Source organism: Sinocyclocheilus grahami, unplaced genomic scaffold, assembly GCF_001515645.1.
Source record: "Sinocyclocheilus grahami isolate Dianchi unplaced genomic scaffold, SAMN03320097.WGS_v1.1 scaffold63.1, whole genome shotgun sequence".
In the NCBI taxonomy this organism is placed as follows: domain Eukaryota; kingdom Metazoa; phylum Chordata; class Actinopteri; order Cypriniformes; family Cyprinidae; genus Sinocyclocheilus; species Sinocyclocheilus grahami.
The window spans coordinates 1,468,890-1,488,750 of NW_015505242.1; the positions used below are offsets into that span (position 1 = coordinate 1,468,890).

The window sequence follows — 19,861 nt, forward strand, 5'->3', positions numbered from 1 at the left end:
AACATCATATCATTTTATATGCCGAGCCTGGTAATCCCAGGAGAGTACCTACACATAATTGTACATCTAAATGCTGACAACTAAACACTATCGTAACTGTTTAGGCTAACGTTAGCTAGCGATGCTATCTCGTAAACAACATCATAATTGTATTCTTGATAATCAATAACTGAACTTCATAGACATGAACACATTTATAAAACACTTTTAATATTTTATAGCCTTAATCATTGCTCAACTCTACAGCTGTGCAGTAAAATTCACATTAAAGATTCACTTTTCATTCATAAAGATGACATGAAAAATTTTTCCAAAAATGTCTCCTGGCAGAAACCAATTTAAGATGAAACTGACATGAAATTACCATTTAACCAGTAGATGACAGCAGAGGATCACTCATTAGCAGTTGTCATTTCAACTCCCCATATTTTTTTTTACATCTTCATTTGGGTTTAATATGAAATGACTATTATAACAAATTTTTGTACTTTTACGGTACTGAAGTATACAGTATATCAAGTGCAGGAAGTCACTAAGTCTCACGTAATTAAAAAAAAATAAAAATAAATCTCAGACACCAACAGCCTAGAAGGGTAAATTATTTAAATACTTTACTAGTTAATTACAAATTAAATAAGTTAATTATTAATGGTATAACAATTAAATAATAATGCATTAAATATTTTGAAATATTTAAAGATTTAGCCTAATTTAAAAACTACATCTTTAACTGTAGAAGCTGCTAAATATATTCAGCCAACAGACTTGTTGCTTCTGTAGTTTTGTTACTCTGAATTTAGTCTGAATCACTTAATGCACAGCTCTATTTTTGACAGCGGTTTGTCAGCTCTTTTGTTCCATCCGTTGCTTTATCACTGTCAATCACAGCATTGACTCAAGGCACAATGTAGCGGATTCAGTCACTTAATTATTTTGCACTCACGTTTGTCATTCCTGTAACTGTATACGAGGACGTTTGGTCCTCTTAGACCAGGGGTGTCAAACTCAATTCCTGGAGGGACAGAGCCCTGCAAAGTTTAGATTCAACCCTAATTAAACACACCTGGTCTAACTAATCAAGTCCTTCATGCTTATTTGAGAACTACATGGTATGTGTGTTGGAGCAGGGTTGGACCAAAACTCTGCAGTGCTCTGGCCCTCCAGGAATTGAGTTTGACACCCCTGTCTTAGACAAACAAAACTTTTCTTCAAATTGTGAATGTATTATGTAGAGAAACCGAGCAAAGGACACTCTCCTTATGGCACAGTTGATTTTGATAGTTGACCGGAAATTACTGAGCTCAGTTATCTAAAACCAGGAAGTAACCGTGCATATAGGGCAAATTTCAGTCAATTCACGAAAGAGTAGCATTCAGCGAGCATGTGCACTGAATAACAAAACTCCGGTGTATCAGCAATGACTCATCTGAATGCTTCTGATTGGCTAATACATTCAGAAACTCAACGGAATCGTGTGTGATTGGTTATAACGCACAACACTCTAAAACCGCGGGAAAATAAATATGATGGAACAAATAAGCCCTAATAGTAATTAGATAATAATTCTAGCCTGATAATAATAATTACTACTTTCTTTATATCATCAATGCAACAGGCAATATCTCTAACTATTGTCGATACACGATACTATCGTCTACCGGCACAACCCTAGTTTGTGCACTATATTTCAGGTCTTCAACAGCCATATGAAAGCTTTATGTATGGAATGGCCTCAAAACTGTCATCTTCTCCATTTTTAATGTATGGATTAAAATATTAGCCATTTTGTGTTCAACTGAAGAAGAGTGGGAGTCAGCTTGAGATAAAAACCTTCTTTTGTCAATAACGCTTTGAGGAAAATATCAGACCCCATTTCATTCAACAAAACCCTAGAGGTTCAAAACGCACTAATGTTTCTATCAAATGTAACTTTTCTATATATGACCATGACACGTGCAAAATAATGCAACAATTATCTATTAATATGGCCTTCCCAAAACAAAAAACAAATGTGATCGCCGGGCTTATTTGTGCAAAAAACCTCCCGACAAGAATGAGAACCAGTCTGAATTCACTAACATATCTGTATGCAATATGCATGAATTGAGGAAGTGGGAAATATCGGGTTACATACTAAACTAAACCCAGACCACAGACCACATGCAAGCAAGACTCATATCAACCCGAGCTTAATGCTGCCATGGAAAGAAATCCAAGCTCGGTCACAAGAAGCTATTTATGGTATTTCTGGACCTACTGTGGCAAAGTTATGAGAAAAATACAATGTTCACAATTCGCTCACAACTAACAGACTTTCTTCACAGATGACGTAACAAAATGCATTCATAGAGCATCACTGTGTGCTCTGCACGATTCCTGAGCCTGAATCAGGTACAATATGAACTGAGACCCCCCTGAGTCAAATCACAACGCAAAACCTGTTTAGCATCTCTACAACTGTGAGCTCTCACTCTTAAACTCTAACCCTTCAGCTTTAGCAGGCCGGCAAATGCTAGTCAAGTATGCAATATTTATCAGGAATACATCACGACTCAAAAGTACTGGAATCAGCAAACACAGAGAACAAACTCATTTTCCAGTGACATCCAGTCACTGATCTGCCGGGGTCCATGTGACACGCTCTGTATTTTTGGAGCAATGAATGTCAAAAGTTTTATTTCTGATGCTCTATTTCTGAGGGATGACAAACACTAAACAGAGAAGTACAGATCCTTACACACCCACTTCTGTGGATCCCCCAGGAATGCTGAAAATAACACGAATTTAGTCATTCATTTTATCGTCCCAGTGAATCATCAAACTCATGCTAGCAGGAAAAACTGCATTTACCATAGTTCTAGCATAGTAGCTCGAATTTAACTATGGTAATTGTGTAATATCATAGTAAGCAAACACTACATTACCATGATTAAACAAACATAACTAACAAAGCGGTATTTATTGGCAAAAAGCAGATTTTTAAAAACTATAACTACCATATTTGTCATGAAGATACCACAGTTAATCATGTATACTATAGTAAAATTTCGCGATTACTAAAATGCAAATGATTAAACGCGATAGTATCAAAATACACACAGATAACTATTACTTGTACACATTCGCTCTCGACAATAAACTAACAAACAACACCCTAATAATAGCAAACCTGTAAAAACACTAACATCACTAGATAATTACACTAAAAAGCTAATTTATCAAATCAAAACAGTCCATAAGCCCCCAGCATTTAGCAGCAGAGCTAACTTCAAAAACACTGCGCTGCTTTGATTAAAAGATCTTCACAAACGCTATTACACATTAATACACCACTTTAAATCATATCACGCTGTTTTAATTAGGCATATAAAACTAATAAATTCATACTAAATTTAAAAAGAGGGAAAGTAAACTGTCTTTTGATGTGATACAACTGAAGTTTACTCATTGGTTTCGCCTCGGCTAGATCGTTAGCCTACTAGCTCAGCGTTTGAGGCCCCATTTCTGTACAAAACCACTGAAAATATGCAACAAAACGCATATAAAGTGTGTTAAGGGTTGAATTAGTGTAATATAAACCAGTATGAATTACAAGCAATAATAATACGCGATGAATTCAGTCCGCACGGCTGCATTGTCACTCGACAACACAAGCAGTCGGATCATTTATCTCTCGTGTCATTTCTCATCCTGTATCTGGCCTTGTCTAGGATGTCTTCAACGTTTTGTAATGTCACCTGTATGTAGTTGCTCTCGCAGTACTCGGCGACTCTCTCTAGGTTGGCGTAGCTGTCCAGCAGAGCTCCTCGACCAGCAGGAATCTCCTCTTCCAACAGCATCTGCAGCTCCGCCATCTTCACATCTTACTGATGCATGCAGGAGGAAAACACCACCATCACACTCCCCTCTCCCTCACTGATGCACGCAGGAGGAAAACACCATCACATTACCCCCCTCCCTCTCTTTCACATTCACAGTTCTCTTTCCTCCTACACCTATGTTCCTTTCTATTTGTCTTTCTGCTGCATCCCAAAAATGCTCTATACAACAGAATGGTTTCATTATTTGGCAAAGATGGATAGATACTTTTTTTTATCACATTTTATTAGTATAGAAAGATTGCAGTTAAAAGATTGCGATTCAATGTTGATCACCGTTTATGGAATGTCTGTGACATTCAGAGGGAATGACCTCTAAAAAAAAACAGTGGCATAAAGTTTTAACAACCTGGACCATTTCTAAATGACATTGTTTTGATCTTATCAATTGCTGTCCCACACACACGATAGAGCACATAACATTGGCCATGCATAATTCACATTTCCCAAGAGGCTATTTCCTATTTGTCTTTCTGCTGTATCCCAAAAATGCTCTATACAACAGAATGGTTTCATTATTTGGCAAAGATGGATAGATACTTTTTTTATCACATTTTATTAGTATAGAAAGATTGCAGTTAAAAGATTGCGATTCAATGTTGATCACCGTTTATGGAATGTCTGTGACATTCAGAGGGAATGACCTCTAAAAAAAAACAGTGGCATAAAGTTTTAACAACCTGGACCATTTCTAAATGACATTGTTTTGATCTTATCAATTGCTGTCCCACACACGATATAGAGCACATAACATTGGCCATGCATAATTCACATTTCCCAAGAGGCTATTTCAGGGACGTGAGCTATGAGTCCTTCAGTTCCTCTTGCTGACTGTGATCCAGGTGTCATCTTTGGGTGTGGTCACCAGCGCATACCTGGCCTCAACCACCTGCCCTTCCACTCTGTGCAGTCTCAACCTGCGCACCAGCGTGCTGAGCAGCACTGCGGCCACAGTGTATGCAAATCTAAAGAGAGGAAGGATGGGGCGAGAAGATTTGTGAACTATGTGACATCTGAATGTTTCTTAAAGGAACAATTTACCCAATAATGAAAAATCTGGACATCATTTACTCAGCCTCATGAGGATTAAAACCCATTTTTTTCTTTGACAAAACAATAATAATAAAAATATATATATTCATATACGTTTATAGCATTGGTTCTCAACCAGGGGCCAGAGTGCACTTGGGGGGCTCAGCACACTTCAAAATGATTTAGAATGATTTAAATTAAGGCAAACACAAGCTTTAAAATAAGCAAAAACAGAGACAAGAAATCAAGCTAATATTTCTTATTTTAATTAATTCCCTCAACAACCTTGTTTTGAATGAACCAGGGTTTCCATTAATCTTGGAAGACCTGCATATATAGGGAATTTTAAAAGTGTGATTTTTAGACCTGTAAAAGTCATGAAAATTAACAAATATAATAATAATAAATAAATTGTTTGTATTTTTTATACTGATTATACTTTTTTCTAGTTATGTCCAGATTGATTTAAAAAACTGGAATTTGTGAGTAAAAAAAAAAACTTCTCGTAATCACAAATGACTGAAAAAGTAATGTACATTAATTGCTCATTAAGAGAGTGATCCTTGAATAACATTCAGTTCTTGGCACAGAACAGCATACGCTGTTTACGTCCAGCGGATATTCTCCAAAATGGCACCAGGGTGATGCGGAGGAGACTAATTGTTTTTTTTCGCACAAAAAGTATTATCGTAGCTTCGTATAATTACGGATGAACCACCATTGTGTCCTGAAGATGAACGAAGGTCTTACAAGTTTGAAACGACATGAGGGTGAGTAATTAATGACAGAATTTTCATTTTTGGGTGAACTAACCCTTTAACATATACAGTCTTTAATATTTTGTCGTGGACAATGAGGGTCTTGGAATTAAAAAGGTTGAGGATCACTAGTCAATAGGACTCGTACAGACTACTTTTATGGGGCTTTTTGTCATTTTTGTAGTCTGACTGACCGCATTCCCATTCACTTTTGCTGTATGAAGTAGAGCAGCCTGAACATTCTTCTAAACGTCTCCTTTTGTGTTCAACAGAAAAACGAAATTCATACAGGTTTGGAAGGACACAAGGGTGAGTAAATGATAAACTTAATTTTTTTACTTTATTATATAAATAAATAACCATAACAAAGTTTAAGATAATATCTGTATTTCTCTCATTGTACCTTAGTTCAGGGCAGGCCTGGCTCCCTGAAAACCCAAGCAGCGAGAAGCTCTTCATTACTGACTCATCAGCAAATCTGTCAGGATTAAACCTGTCAAAGAAGACAAACCAGTGAGAATACCAGCAAACAAACCATGAACCTTACACGACCTTGTATAAAATGAACACACACAAACACACCTGTATGGAAGTGACCAAGTATCTGCATCTTGAAGGACCACACCCAGGGCATAGATAACCAATGTCTACAAACATACAACCAGAGTTATTTTTAACATTATAGGTCACAGCACTCTCTATATTGACTAGACTAGATATAATGAATGAAACCTGCAGAGCGTTTTTAAGTTTGTGTGTGGGCCTAGTAATGAAAAAGGCAGGTTCTTACTTCTTTGGGAATGACGTGTTGGTCCACCTTCCCCTCCACCTCCTGCAGTCTGGCAGCCATGGGCGTCAGTTTGGCTGTGCGGACCGTTTCATTCAGCACCTGCTGGCAGTATCTGGGGGAAAACGTGAACAAGAATCATGATTTCCAGTCAAAGTGATGGCCATGTGGAATAAATTTTAACTATTTTATGGAAATCACAGAATTAACACACATATGTCACCTGGTGGCCAGAATGTAGAAAGAAAAGAAAAAGCATTACGCATGTAAACCCAGGAGAATGTTGGAAACCCTTAAAGGGATAGTTCATCCAAAAATGAAAATTTGATTTTTATCTGCTTATCCAGGGCATCCAAGATGTAGGTGACTTTGTTTCTTCAGTAGAACACATATGATGATTTTTAACTTTAACTGTTGCAGTCTATCAGTCGTATAATGCATGGCAATGGTAACAAAATCTATGAGAGTAAAAAAAACATGCACAGACAAATCCAAATTAAACCCTGCGGCTCATGACGACACATTGATGTCCTAAGACACGAAACGATCGGTTTGTGCCAGAAAGCGAACAGTATTCATATAATTTTTTATCTCTAATACACCACTATGTCCAACTTTCTTTGGGCGCGCACACGGCATCCGGTGCATGAGGTGTGTACGCGCTCTGGTGTAGTTTATGTTAATGGGTGTGTTGATATCCAGCCGAAGAGCAATCAACCATAACTTCAGGCGAGCAGGCTCAGAAGTTGGGAATACGTGGAAAGTCACTACTCCCGAATGAGTTTGCACAAGAGAACGTAATCTTTTAGTTTTAAGTCGGTTTGAACAATCCGGATAAGTGCAAGTAAGTACCATTTTGATTAGCCATCGTACTTACAATGACTGTGCAAACAATGAGTGACGGATACGCGCGAGAGATCACTTCCAGCGCTTGCGTAAACTACACCAGAGCGCGTACACACCTCACGCACCAGATGCCTGCACGTGCTCAAAGACAGTTGGACATAGTGGTATATTAGAGGTAAAAAATTATATAAATACTGTTCGGTTTCTGGCACAAACCGATCGTTTCGTGTCTTAGGACATCAAATGTGTCGTCACGAGCCGCAGGGTTTAATTTGGATTTGTCTGTGCATGTTTGTTTTTTTACTCTCATAGATTTTGTTACCATTGCCATGCATTATACGACTGACAGACTGCAACGGTTAAAGTTAAAAATCATCATATGTGTTCTACTGAAGAAACAAAGTCACCTACATCTTGGATGCACTGGGGGTAAGCAGATAAACATCAAATTAAAATTTTTGGGTGAACTATCCCTTTAAGCATATACATACTGTAAACCCATCTCTCTTGACCAAAACAGCTCTTTAAAAAAAAAAAAAGATTATTAAAAAAAGAAGGGAAAAAAGTACTATTAATTTCGTCATATGTAAACCTTTTTTCACATTTGGGTCACTTGATTTTACATCTGCTAAATCAATAAATGTAAATACCATATGGATAATACTAACAGAATTATATCACAAGCTATGACTGGCGCTCACCTAAGTTGTGGAATCTTCTCCAAGGTAACCGGTTCCTCTCCGAGCACTTCAACAAGCTCATGATAGAGACGTTCCTGCACTGCTTCTGAGACTGATAGGAAGTGAACTGCCCAGATGCACACTGGGAAATAATACAGATAAGAACAGGCATAAATGATGTATAAGAATAACAAAAATACAGACATGATGGTAAAAAAAATTTTTTTTTAAAAGCTACACAATGTTATTATTATTAACTAAAACTAAAACTATTAAAAACATGTTTGTTAATTGAATTATTAGATGAAAAAAGTAAAATAAACTAAATTTAGAAAAGTTTAAGGTGAAGCACTAACATTACTAACTGGAAAAAAATCGAACTAAAACTGGAATAAAAATAAATTAAAGCTAAATAGTAATAACCAAAAAGTAATAAAAAAATTATAAAGCCACACCATAAAAATACAAAATATTAATCTAAAATTAAATTGAAAACGTAAAATATAAAAACAAAAGCTAATGTTAATAAAAAACTATAATACCATACAATACTAAAATAACACTGAAGCTATGCCAGCTAGAAAGAAGAAATTGAAACTCACAGTTAGCAGTGATCACACAGCCAGCTAGAGTAAAAACCATACCATCTTCCATCACCTGAGGAACAGCAAAACATATTTAATAACTGTTTGTTTATAATTCATGCATAAATATATAAATAGTAGTATCTCAATTTGAAAATGAATCGTTCAGTGTTGAGATGATGCTACCTGTCGCTCTGTCAGATTGGCCTGTAGTAAATAGTTAACAAAAGATGACTGACTGGATCCTTGTCCACTCCTCTGCTTTGCCACAGACTTCAGCACTGACTCCATCTCAGCCAGAGCTGAAAATAACAAAACCACATGATCAATTGACATTGAACAATCAAAAATAAGGTCAACACTTTCAAATGTAGCTCAGCTGCCTTCTTACCACTCTCATAACGGGCCTTTCTGCTAGAACTCTTCTCTAGGGATCCATCCAGATAACCTTTACCGATCTCTGACCAGATCTATTCAAATCCAGAAATATTTGCATTTACATGTAAAATATCACATTTTATAATAATAATATTCATAAGCATGACACTAAATATAACTAGTGAGGAATGCTCACCGCTTCATGGTTCTTACGGAACCGAATGATCTCAGCTTCATCCCCAAAGCGACTCCCCATGGCAAGCTGAGTGACAGCCTTCATAGCCAATCCAAGCAGATGAGCACAAAGAGGCGTGTGCTGTGATTTAGGATAAGATGCCCACTTATCAACCAGCTCCTCCACCAGCTAAAACAATGGCAGAGTTGTAAGAGAGGGATAACACGTTTAAAAATAGGGACTGTTCATTATATTCAGTTTTGTTTATTATACGAACAAAAACAAATCACCTATGGTTTAATATCAAAAAGAATTCAAGAACTTTACTTTAAGACAGATATCACTGGGTCAGTTAGATTTATGCAATGAAGAGAAGAACTTTGTTGTTGGTCCTAATAGTGAAATCCTGAACTAGTGATATATATATGTATATATGTATATATATATATATATATACATATACATATACATATATATAAACACTCCTGAACAGACCTGAAGCAATAGAGGGAAGTTGTTCTCCAGGGTTTTATTGATCGCTCCCTCATACACTTTTTTCCTTATCATCGACTCTGTCATTCCCACTCCTGAACCTGACTGGTAACCCAGCAACGACTTGAGCATTGTCTCAAAGGAATCCGCTGAGGAAAGGGTACAAATATATGCGTTAGAAAAAGCATGCATAATAATAATATGCATAAAAGGGGATTTGTATTCTTTCCGTCACGGTTAATAAAAAACATTTGGTATGGCAATAAATGCTACTTTATACAAACCCAATTCCAAAAAAGTTGGGACACTGTACAAATTGTGAGTAAAAAAGGAATGGAATAATTTACAAATCTCATAAACGGCCATCAGAAACCTGCGCCTCTGTAGGTCGGTACTCAACTACACATCCTGTGAACAAGGCTAAACCAATCCATCGCAGAGCGTTGTTGTTTAGGGATATTTATTTGAAATCTGTTTAGTACAGCCTGGATTTTATTTTAACCAACACACCTTCCATTATTACTATTTAGTACTCACGTGTGCCTAAACAGGTTAATATAAATCATTAGTGTCCCTCCTTTATTAATGTGTTTTTGTAATACGAGTTGTTTATTTTAATTATAAATAGTCGTTTTTCTAAAATGTGTGACTAAGCATTTTTTTTATCATATTATGAGTTTGTTTATAATTAAGGGGGCGGAGCTAATGATAATTAGGCTCGTAATGAACTCTTTAAATGTGACACACAGGAAAAAGTACGTAACGTTGCGTGTGTGTGTGTGTGTGTGTGTGTGTAGCCATCAGAAACCTGCGCCTCTGTAGGTCGGTACTCAACTACACATCCTGTGAACAAGGCTAAACCAATCCATCGCAGAGCGTTGTTGTTTAGGGATATTTATTTTAAATCTGTTTAGTACAGCCTGGATTTTATTTTAACCAACACACCTTCCATTATTACTATTTAGTACTCACGTGTGCCTAAACGGGTTAATATAAATCATTAGTGTCCCTCCTTTATTAATGTGTTTTTGTAATACGAGTTGTTTATTTTAATTATAAATAGTCGTTTTTCTAAAATGTGTGACTAAGCATTTTTTTTTATCATATTATGAGTTTGTTTATAATTAAGGGGGCGGAGCTAATGATAATTAGGCTCGTAATGAACTTTAAATGTGACACACAGGAAAAAGTACGTAACGTTGCGTGTGTGTGTGTGTGTGTGTGTGTGTGTGTGTGTGCGCGCGCTTCATAGGATATCACGGTGCAACTATAATTGGCATTACCATAGTGCTTTTATTATGTTTTTAAACATTAATCATCATTTTACAGTAATAGTAACAGAGTAAACCTAACTGGCGTACAGTAGGTTTGGAATAATTACGTTTTTTTTTTTTTTTTTAAAGATGTATATGCTTTAAAAACAGCAATAATTGTGAAATATTATTACAATATAAAATCAAAGCTTGCTAATTTATTTATTTATTTATTTTGCGGCTACTTCATCAGTCTTCAGTGTCACGTGATCCTTTAGAACCCATTATAATATGCTGATTTGGTGCTCAAGTAACATTTATTATTATTATCAATGTTGAAAACCGTTTTTGCAGCTTATTATTCTGTGAAAACTGTGATACACTACCATTCAAATATTTGGAGTAAGTACGTTTATATAAAAAAAGAGAGAAATTAATAAAGGAATGTATTGCAATTTCACAATATTACTGTTTTATAGTATTTTTTTATCAAATAAATGCAGTCCTTGTGAGCATAAGCTAGTTCTTTCAAATACAGTAAATAATCATAATTATTCCAAACTACTAGTGGGAATAAATTCATTTGACATCTATAGCAGTGTTTTAGACAATTTTTTCATAAATATCATTTTATTTTATAGATAGCATCTACATTGATTTAATCATGGTTATGAGTTGTGATCCATGGATTTTCTGGCGATTACTATAGGTTTACTCCAAATACCACAATAAAACTATGGTTACTATGCATTAAATATAAAAAAATATATTATTTAAGCGCTGTAACTGTATAATACCTCCAATTGTGCAAAACATTACATTCAAGTAATCTTTTCCTGTTTGTTCCAGTTACTCTGCAGTGCACGAGAGATGGGCAGATTGTATTGGTGGTTGCTCGAGATGCTACCATGCCACGCATCAGTTTAGATTCCATCCACATGCTGGAGAATGACCCCAGTGGCCACTGCGCTTCTGTCGGCAGCACTGCCAGCTTTGCCATCTATCAGTTTACTGTTGGCTCCTGTGGCACCAGAATGAAGGTGGGTATGAGCATGGCCTTTGAGCATGTTATTAATCATGGGGGAGAAAGAGCATGACATTGTTGCATCACTGTTTTAGTTTACCCTATGGTCACTATTATTTGTCCTCCATTATATCCTTCAGGAAGAAAGCGGTTTTGTTATTTATGAGAACATGATGTCATCCGTGTATGAAGTGGGCATTGGACCAATTACGTGGATCAATTACGAGGGACAGTTCTTATGAGTGAGGAGGCTCATCTGTTTTTATGTTAAAGGTGGGGTAAGTGATTTCTGGTAGCCAATGTTGATATTTCAAATCACCAAAACAAACACGCCCCTACCCCAAAAGGGTATCGCCCCTATTTTGATAGCTCCGCCCCACACATACGTACGCAACCCAGGCAACGATTAGTTCTGTGAAACACAGCAAAACCAATGTTACATTGTGTCTCCACCGGACGCAAGCGGCGCTACAAAATACTATAGAACTTATTATAATCAGTGATGCTGTCTACACTGGATGTGGCGCGACACGACAAATCCCCGACAGAAAACTGCTGCTGCGTTCTACTTATGACATATTGACAAATTTCAAATGATTTTCAACGGACGCTTTATCGCGTCCAGTGTAGACACGGTGTTACTCGCCTATCGAGAAGAAACAAAGCAACCTTGGCGTCCAATCGCAGGCCTTCCGCTCCTCGAGTTCTCTCCAGCGGAAAGCTGATCCGATATTTATGGGTTATGAAGGATATGGGTCCTACTTCTTGCCTTATCGTAAGCCTTCTTTTGTTCCGCAGACGTTTTCCTCTTTTGTTTTTTATCCGCTATCTCTATCTTTCTGTCATCGGTCGGCTCGGCTAATTTTCGTCCTTTGCGCTGAGCGCTCTCTCTGAGTAGACACGCCCCTTACTGCTGATTGGCTACCAATGTTACATTGTGTCTCCACCGGACGCAAGCGGCGCTACAAAATACTATAGAACTTATTATAATCAGTGATGCTGTCTACACTGGATGTGGCGCGACACGACAAATCCCCGACAGAAAACTGCTGCTGCGTTCTACTTATGACATATTGACAAATTTCAAATGATTTTCAACGGACGCTTTATCGCGTCCAGTGTAGACACGGTGTTACTCGCCTATCGAGAAGAAACAAAGCAACCTTGGCGTCCAATCGCAGGCCTTCCGCTCCTCGAGTTCTCTCCAGCGGAAAGCTGATCCGATATTTATGGGTTATGAAGGATATGGGTCCTACTTCTTGCCTTATCGTAAGCCTTCTTTTGTTCCGCAGACTTTTTCCTCTTTTTTGGTTTTTATCCGCCATCTCTATCTTTCTGTCGCTCGGCTCGGCTAATGTCTGTTCTGTGCACTGGGCGCTCTCTCCTCCACATCATGAGTAGACACGCCCCTTACTGCTGATTGAAGTTTGTTTTGGTACTCGGCCCGACTCAGATTTCTAAAGCGTTTTTGAAAAAATACATACCCCACCTTTAAAGTTTTTGGTAACAATCAGCGGAAGGGGGCCCAGTATTTCCCGTCTGTGTCTTGAAGGCTGAAGTTCCAGTGCAGGTATTCGGGATCAGCAGTTGAGGCTCTGGTGGTGGAGGTGAATACGGTTCCTCCTCCCCCCCCTGTCTCTCAGAATGGCCCGCTCAGAGTGGAGCTCAGGCTCGCCAATGGACAGTGCACTACTAAAGGATGCTCTGATGGTGAGCAGAATCCAGAAATTCAAATTTCACAACATAACCAATAAGAGTCATGTTTTGCAAATGTGGCTTACCTAGTAAACTAGAGTTTTATTTCATTCAAGCACATATTTTGCCACGTCATCCTGAAATGTTCCTGGTCAAATAAGTACAAGGTCCCCAAAAATCTAGAAATATTAGTTTTTGACTGTTCTCCAGGACCCAAAACATTACAGAAATGTGTTAAAATACAAGGGCACGTTACAAAAGTAATGGTAATTTCTTAATACAGGTTAGATGGTTGCTTTGTTTTTGAAAAGTTTTTTATGCACACAAAGGCTGCATTCATTTCATCAAAAAATACAGTAGAAAGCGTAATATTGGGAAATATTATTACAATTAAAATAACTTATTTCTGTTTTAAGGTATTAAAATTTAATTTATTCCTGTGATGGCATCATTACTCCAGTCTTCAGTGTCACATGATCCTTCAGAAATCATTCTAATATGCTGATTTGTTGCTCAGGAAACATTTCTTCTTCTTATTATTATTATTATTAATATTGAAATATGGGTACTGTAAAATTACCTTGAATACTACTAATATGGAATTCATTCATTACCAGGTCGATGACTATCACTGTACATCGGGATGCAGTTAATTAATTCAATATTCTCTTTTGTGTATTGAAGAGGCTATGCACACCTCGTACTACTCTGAGGCAGACTACCCTGTTACTAAAGTGTTGAGAGAACCTGTGTATGTGGAGGTGCAGATTCTGGAGAGGACTGATCCAAACCTTATCCTGGTCCTAGACCACTGCTGGGCCACTTCTAATCCTGAACCCATGAGTCTGCCTCAGTGGGAGCTTTTGCTAAATGGGTAAACCTGAATTCTTTCATAGCAACTCCTCTTCCCCAATTTATCGAAATAAGTTTAAGGGAATGTGGGCATTTTGTTCAATTCCAAAACAACAGCCTCAAATTATGCAAATCACTGGTTTTCTTATTACTCTTCATAGCTGTCCATATAAGGATGACCATCACCTGACCACAATGCTTGCTGTTGGACACTTAGGACTGCAGTACCCATCTCATTACAAACGCTTTGTTGTGAAGATGTTCACTTTTGTAGATCAGTCCTCGCTTGTGCCTCTGCAGAAAAGGGTATGTACTGTCTTGCCCACCACATTTCTCCTTCGCTCTCACTTATTTACCTCTGCCATGTCTTTACCAGATTTTTATTCACTGCACTATGTCTGTTTGCCACCCCTCCACCACTGAGTCATGTGAGCCCAGCTGTGGCAACAGGACAAGTGAGTACACCTATTGATTCAAGATATTGCGGTGAATAATAATAATAATAATAATAATAGTTATTAATATTGCTACTAATAATAACAATTATCAACCATTATTATTATTCAACCAATATGCATTTATTATTCATAAATATTAAGAAATAATAATAATAACAGTAATATTATTATTATTATTATTAGAAGCAATATTAAAAACTATTATTATTTTTTAATATTTATGAATAATAATGCATATCGATTGAATAATATTAATTATTATTATTTAATAAACGCGCATTTTCAAACATTTAAATAATTGAATAATGATATTATTATTATTATTAACAAATGTATTATCATTATTATCATGATATTAATAATACATATTTGTTGTCGTTTATTATTAATTAATAATAATAAAAAAACAAATGTATTAATAATAATCCTCAATTACAAATTTAACATTTAATAATAAATATTAATCATGATCAAAAGCAACATTATTATCTGTTAAATTATTAATTGAAAACTATTATTATTCAACCAATATGCATTATTATTCATAAATATAAAGAAATGATGATGATGATAATAATAGTAATATAATTATTATTATAAGCAATATTAATAACTTTTATTATTACTTAATATTTATGAATAATAATGCATATGGGTTAAATAATATTAATAATAATTATTATTATTATTATGTAATAAATGCACATTTTCCATTACAATTGCAATTATAATAATAATAATAATATTTATTATTATTATTAACAAATATGTATTATCATTATTATCATGATATTTATTAATAATACATATCGGTTGTAGTTTATTATTAATTAATAATAATAATAATAATAATAATAATAAATAAAAATGTAATAATAATCAAATTAATTACAATAATTTAACATTTAATAATAAATATTAATCATGATCAAAAACAACATTATTAACTGTTAAATTATTAATTAAACTATTATTGAACCAATATGCATTATTATTCATAAATATTAAGAAATGATAATAGTAATATAATTATTATTAGAAGCAATATTAATATATTTTATTATTATTTCTTAATATTTATGAATAATAATGCATATTGGTTTAATAATAATAATAATAATATAATATTATTATTTAATAAATGCACATTTTCAATAATTACAATAATTGAATAATGATAATAAGAATTATTATTATTATTAACAAATATGTATTATCATTATTATCATTATATTTATTCATACATATTGGTTGTCGTTTATTATTAATTAATCATAATAATAATAAAAAATAACAAATGTAATCAAATTAATTACAATAATTTAACATTTAATAAATATTAATCATGATCAAAAACAACATTATTAACTGTTAAATTATTAATTGAAAACAATTAAAATAATGTAACATTTAATAGTATAATAATAGTAATAATAATAATATTATTATTATTATTGATTATGACATTATTTAATAAACATTTATTTATTTATTTTATTTTCCTGTATTTTCCAAAAGACTTGAAGGATTCTGAGGAAACAGTTGTAGTTTCGAGTGGGGAGGTCATACTTCTATCCCATTTGCCGGTTTCCGAGGCAAATCTTGCTGATAAGGAAGGTATGAACTCGCTGTGTTACTTGTTAACATTCATATAGTGAATGACCCATGCAACTATCTTCGACCTGGAAATGTTTGCCTCTTCTAGTCCCACAGATATTGGATTATGGATTATGGGCGGCAGGAGCTCTCACTGTATTTGGTGTCTGTGGGCTTGTGGTGGCTGTTTTAATACAGCGGGCCAAACCTCGCCCTCAGCCCGCTCCAGTGTGACGTTAATAAAATTACAAAAAAATGTGGCCTCTTGAGCGATCACTTGTATCAATCAGACAAAAGAATGATTTACTTAAAAAATTTTATTGCTAAGACCTTACAATAGGCAAGTGTTTGGCATTTCTATTATATATATATATGTATATATATATGTGTGTGTGTGTGTGTGTGTGTATATATATGACAAATCTACAACCATGTATCAAAATATAGTAGAAAAAACTGCCTGTAGGTGCCTTATGCAGTGATGTTTCCCTTCTCTTCTGCTTTTATTTTTATATTCCATTTCCATTGACATTAAAAACTCTACAGAGGGGAAAAAAACATGCATGTAATATTAATGCAAGTTTAATTTCTAACTTTAAGATGTTTTCAGAATGAATACTGTATGGTATGTACCTACAACTCTTATTTGTTTTGTTTTTTACAAAATGTGCAATATACACCGTCCACTACCGTTCAAACCATCGGATAAGATGTTGGTACGTGAGCAGAAGACTGCTCTCTGAGCTTCAACATCCTGTAGCATTTACCTTCTGTGTGGTCGAGATCTGGACTTGTTGACATCAGAACCCAGGCCAGCCCGACCAGCAAAGTGACCACCAGGTTTACTATGATCCAGGGATGAAGGATGCTGCGCTCTGAGCCCGGCTGCCTGTGAGGAGACACAACAACCGCTTGGTTCTTATTACTGTACAGTATTTACCCAGCATGCTCTAATGAGAGGGCTCTTACCAGAGTGTCACATTATAGCTGGAGTACTGATTATAGAGATTGATGCGATCACTCGTCATCTGCTGGCTTAATGATAAAACAAGGGCAGAAAAGTACACTGAAAAAGAAAAGGTGTATATTAAAACATTGTTGTTTTCATATTTGGCTTCTGTAATCCATTTTTTTTAAAGAAACGTGATAAACTCACAGAACGAGGCAAGTGCCACAGGACTGAGAGTCACTAAACTCCTCATGGCTGTAGCAGCTTTGGCAAGATTCAACCTGTTAGGAGAGAGAACAAACACTAGTTTTATCTCAAGGGTTCAGGCATCTACAAACACTTGTGGCTACTGTGTTTACTCTACTTTTGTTTCTATTAGTCCAAGTGAAAAGGCATTATGGTTTGGCGATTCACCTGTCGAAGGCAGAAACAGTGCTGAGGGCCAGCAGCAGGTAGAGTAGGGACTGTGCGGGGTAGGCCAGGGGGTGATATTGCTGCAGTAGGTTGGAAAGAGTGCTCATCTGTTCCCCAGCCAAAACATAGACCACAATGATATTCCACACAGCATAACCAGCCAGGAAGCCATGAGAAAACAGGCCAATCACCCTGTGCAGTAACAACAGTCAGGGTTTAGAAGAAAGTCTTTCCACAGATTTACACCAGCATTTGGCTGTCAGTGTGATTATTTTTGAAAGAAAAATGAATTATTTTGCTCAGCAAGGATGTATTGATCAAAGGTGACGGTAAAGACACTTTTATTTTATTTAAAAAACAAAGTTATGTTTTTGTTCAACAAAGAATCCTGAAAAAAAAGTCTCACAGTTTCAACAAAAATAGTAAGCAGCACAACCATTTTCAACTGATAATAATAATTCCTAGAGCACCAAATCAGCATATTAGAATGATTTCTGGGGGATCATGTGACACTGGAGTAATGGTTGCTAAAAATTCAGCTTTGCCATAAGAATAAATTACATTTCAAGATATATTAAAATAGAAAACAGCTATTTTAAATTGTAATCATTTACTTGTACTGTACCATATCAAATAAATGCAGCCTTGGTGAGCATAAGAAACTTGTTTCAAAAGCATTTTTAAAAATCTCCAAACTTTTGAACGGTATTGTATTTACACCAACACAAAATCTTTTGTGTTAATTGGTATATAATATGTTCATAAATACTAACCGCTGACTATAAAACATTAACTTCTCCAACTATAACATCATCAACATTTGAGGGAAATTCAATTAGGAAACAATTAGTAAGAAGCTTTTAAACTCTTCTTGATTTAAGATCTTTTTAAAAAAAAATTCACCATAGCCTGCTTGTCTGACACAATCTAGACTGCGGAGGCCGAATAATATGGGAAAATACATTTAAAAACTAAAATATTTTTTATGGGTCTTGGATAGAAAGTCAGCCACTGAACAAGCACAACATCACAAATCTAAAGTTTGGCCTTTAAACTTTGTCTGAACCCTGATAGGTTCAGCTCCTTTAGACTAGAATAGGTCAGAATCAAAATAATGCATTATTTTGTATAGAAATCTTTTTTTATGTATACAATGGAAGTAATGTAATTTATTTTTAAAGAAACCTTCCCTTGTTCCCACCCTGTTATGCCACATTCCATTATCATGATTCTCATTCATATTGATTTATTTAAAAAATCGGATCTTTCAACTTTTTCCAATCAAGAAGGCACCTTATGTATAGAACGACCCATTTAAGTTGAAGTCGAAAGCAGTTTTGCAGATTTATTGGAAAATAAAGTGTCATTTAAAACCAGATGTTTAAAGCACACCTGAAGCCGCTGTGGACTCTCAAGGAGACATCTCTAGTGGTCCACATTGAGCGGATGTCCATAAAACTCTGCTCCATCGGGCCACTGGCCTTCCACTGGTCCACTTGCTCAGCTGCTTGAAAACGACCTGCCACCAAAGATACATTGTCACTCCACCTTCATTTCATTATGTAAAGAGCAACTTGCATGCAAACAACTTCCCCTTAGAAATACTTAAAGGGGTCATATGATGTTGCTAAAAAGAACATTATGTTGTGTATTTGCGCTCAGCTGCTTGAAAACGACCTGCCACCAAAGATACATGGTCACTCCACCTTCATTTCATTATGTAAAGAGCAACTTGCATGCAAACAACTTCCCCTTAGAAATACTTAAAGGGGTCATATGATGTTGCTAAAAAGAACATTATGTTGTGTATTTGGTGTAATGCATTTATGCGGTTTAAGGTTAAAAAACACATTATTTTCCACATAATGTACATTATTGTTGCTCCTCTATGCTCCGCCTTTCTGAAACGCGTCGATTTTTACAAAGCTCATCGGTCTGAAAAGTGAGGTGTACGTTGATTGGCCAGCTATCCAGTGCGTTGTGATTGGCCGAATACCTCAAGTGTGTGAC

At 35.7% G+C, this 19,861-nt stretch overlaps 3 protein-coding genes across 13 annotated transcripts in view; 1 reads left to right on the top strand and 2 right to left on the bottom strand.

The window, feature by feature from the left end:
• LOC107584785 (abl interactor 2-like) overlaps positions 1-3,956 on the bottom strand; it is a 30,996-nt gene extending 27,040 nt beyond the window's left edge. For 6 of the 11 annotated variants that reach the window (XM_016271530.1, XM_016271532.1, XM_016271526.1 and 3 more), the window contains exon 1: positions 3,738-3,955. In XM_016271530.1, coding sequence (XP_016127016.1) covers positions 3,738-3,854 — 117 coding nt within the window. In that variant the 5' untranslated portion in view covers positions 3,855-3,955. Of the gene's footprint in view, positions 1-3,737 lie in introns of all 11 variants that reach the window. The other 5 variants (XM_016271535.1, XM_016271529.1, XM_016271537.1 and 2 more) reach the window with 2 other exon arrangements.
• Positions 3,957-4,434: 478 nt separating this feature from the next.
• Positions 4,435-19,344, bottom strand: LOC107584786 (cytochrome P450 20A1-like). The gene is made up of 11 exons (XM_016271538.1): positions 19,340-19,344; positions 9,614-9,759; positions 9,140-9,307; positions 8,957-9,035; positions 8,752-8,867; positions 8,584-8,638; positions 8,003-8,123; positions 6,459-6,570; positions 6,251-6,315; positions 6,072-6,161; positions 4,435-4,843 (listed from the first exon to the last, which is right to left on the bottom strand). The coding sequence occupies exons 2-11, from the start codon at positions 9,740-9,742 to the stop codon at positions 4,693-4,695; spliced, it is 1,086 nt and encodes a 361-aa protein (XP_016127024.1). The 5' UTR covers positions 9,743-9,759; positions 19,340-19,344; the 3' UTR covers positions 4,435-4,692.
• LOC107584787 (zona pellucida sperm-binding protein 4-like) lies at positions 12,078-16,832 on the top strand. Its single transcript, XM_016271540.1, has 7 exons — positions 12,078-12,165; positions 13,440-13,597; positions 14,267-14,456; positions 14,596-14,740; positions 14,811-14,898; positions 16,402-16,509; positions 16,598-16,832. Exons 1-7 carry the CDS (start codon positions 12,152-12,154, stop codon positions 16,720-16,722), a joined length of 828 nt encoding a protein of 275 aa, XP_016127026.1. The 5' UTR covers positions 12,078-12,151; the 3' UTR covers positions 16,723-16,832.
• Positions 19,345-19,861: the final 517 nt, after the last annotated feature.

Coding starts and splice junctions, on each gene's coding strand:
- LOC107584786 (XM_016271538.1), bottom strand. CDS start 9,742: ATGCTCAAGTCGTTGCTGGGTTACCAGTCAGGTTCAGGAGTGGGAATG. Junction 8,639..8,751: donor CCAATCTGACAGAGCGACAG/GTAGCATCATCT, acceptor GCTGTTCCTCAG/GTGATGGAAGATGGTATGGT. Junction 6,316..6,458: donor AACACGTCATTCCCAAAGAA/GTAAGAACCTGC, acceptor GTATGTTTGTAG/ACATTGGTTATCTATGCCCT.
- LOC107584787 (XM_016271540.1), top strand. Junction 14,457..14,595: donor TGGGAGCTTTTGCTAAATGG/GTAAACCTGAAT, acceptor TACTCTTCATAG/CTGTCCATATAAGGATGACC. Junction 14,741..14,810: donor TTGTGCCTCTGCAGAAAAGG/GTATGTACTGTC, acceptor TGTCTTTACCAG/ATTTTTATTCACTGCACTAT.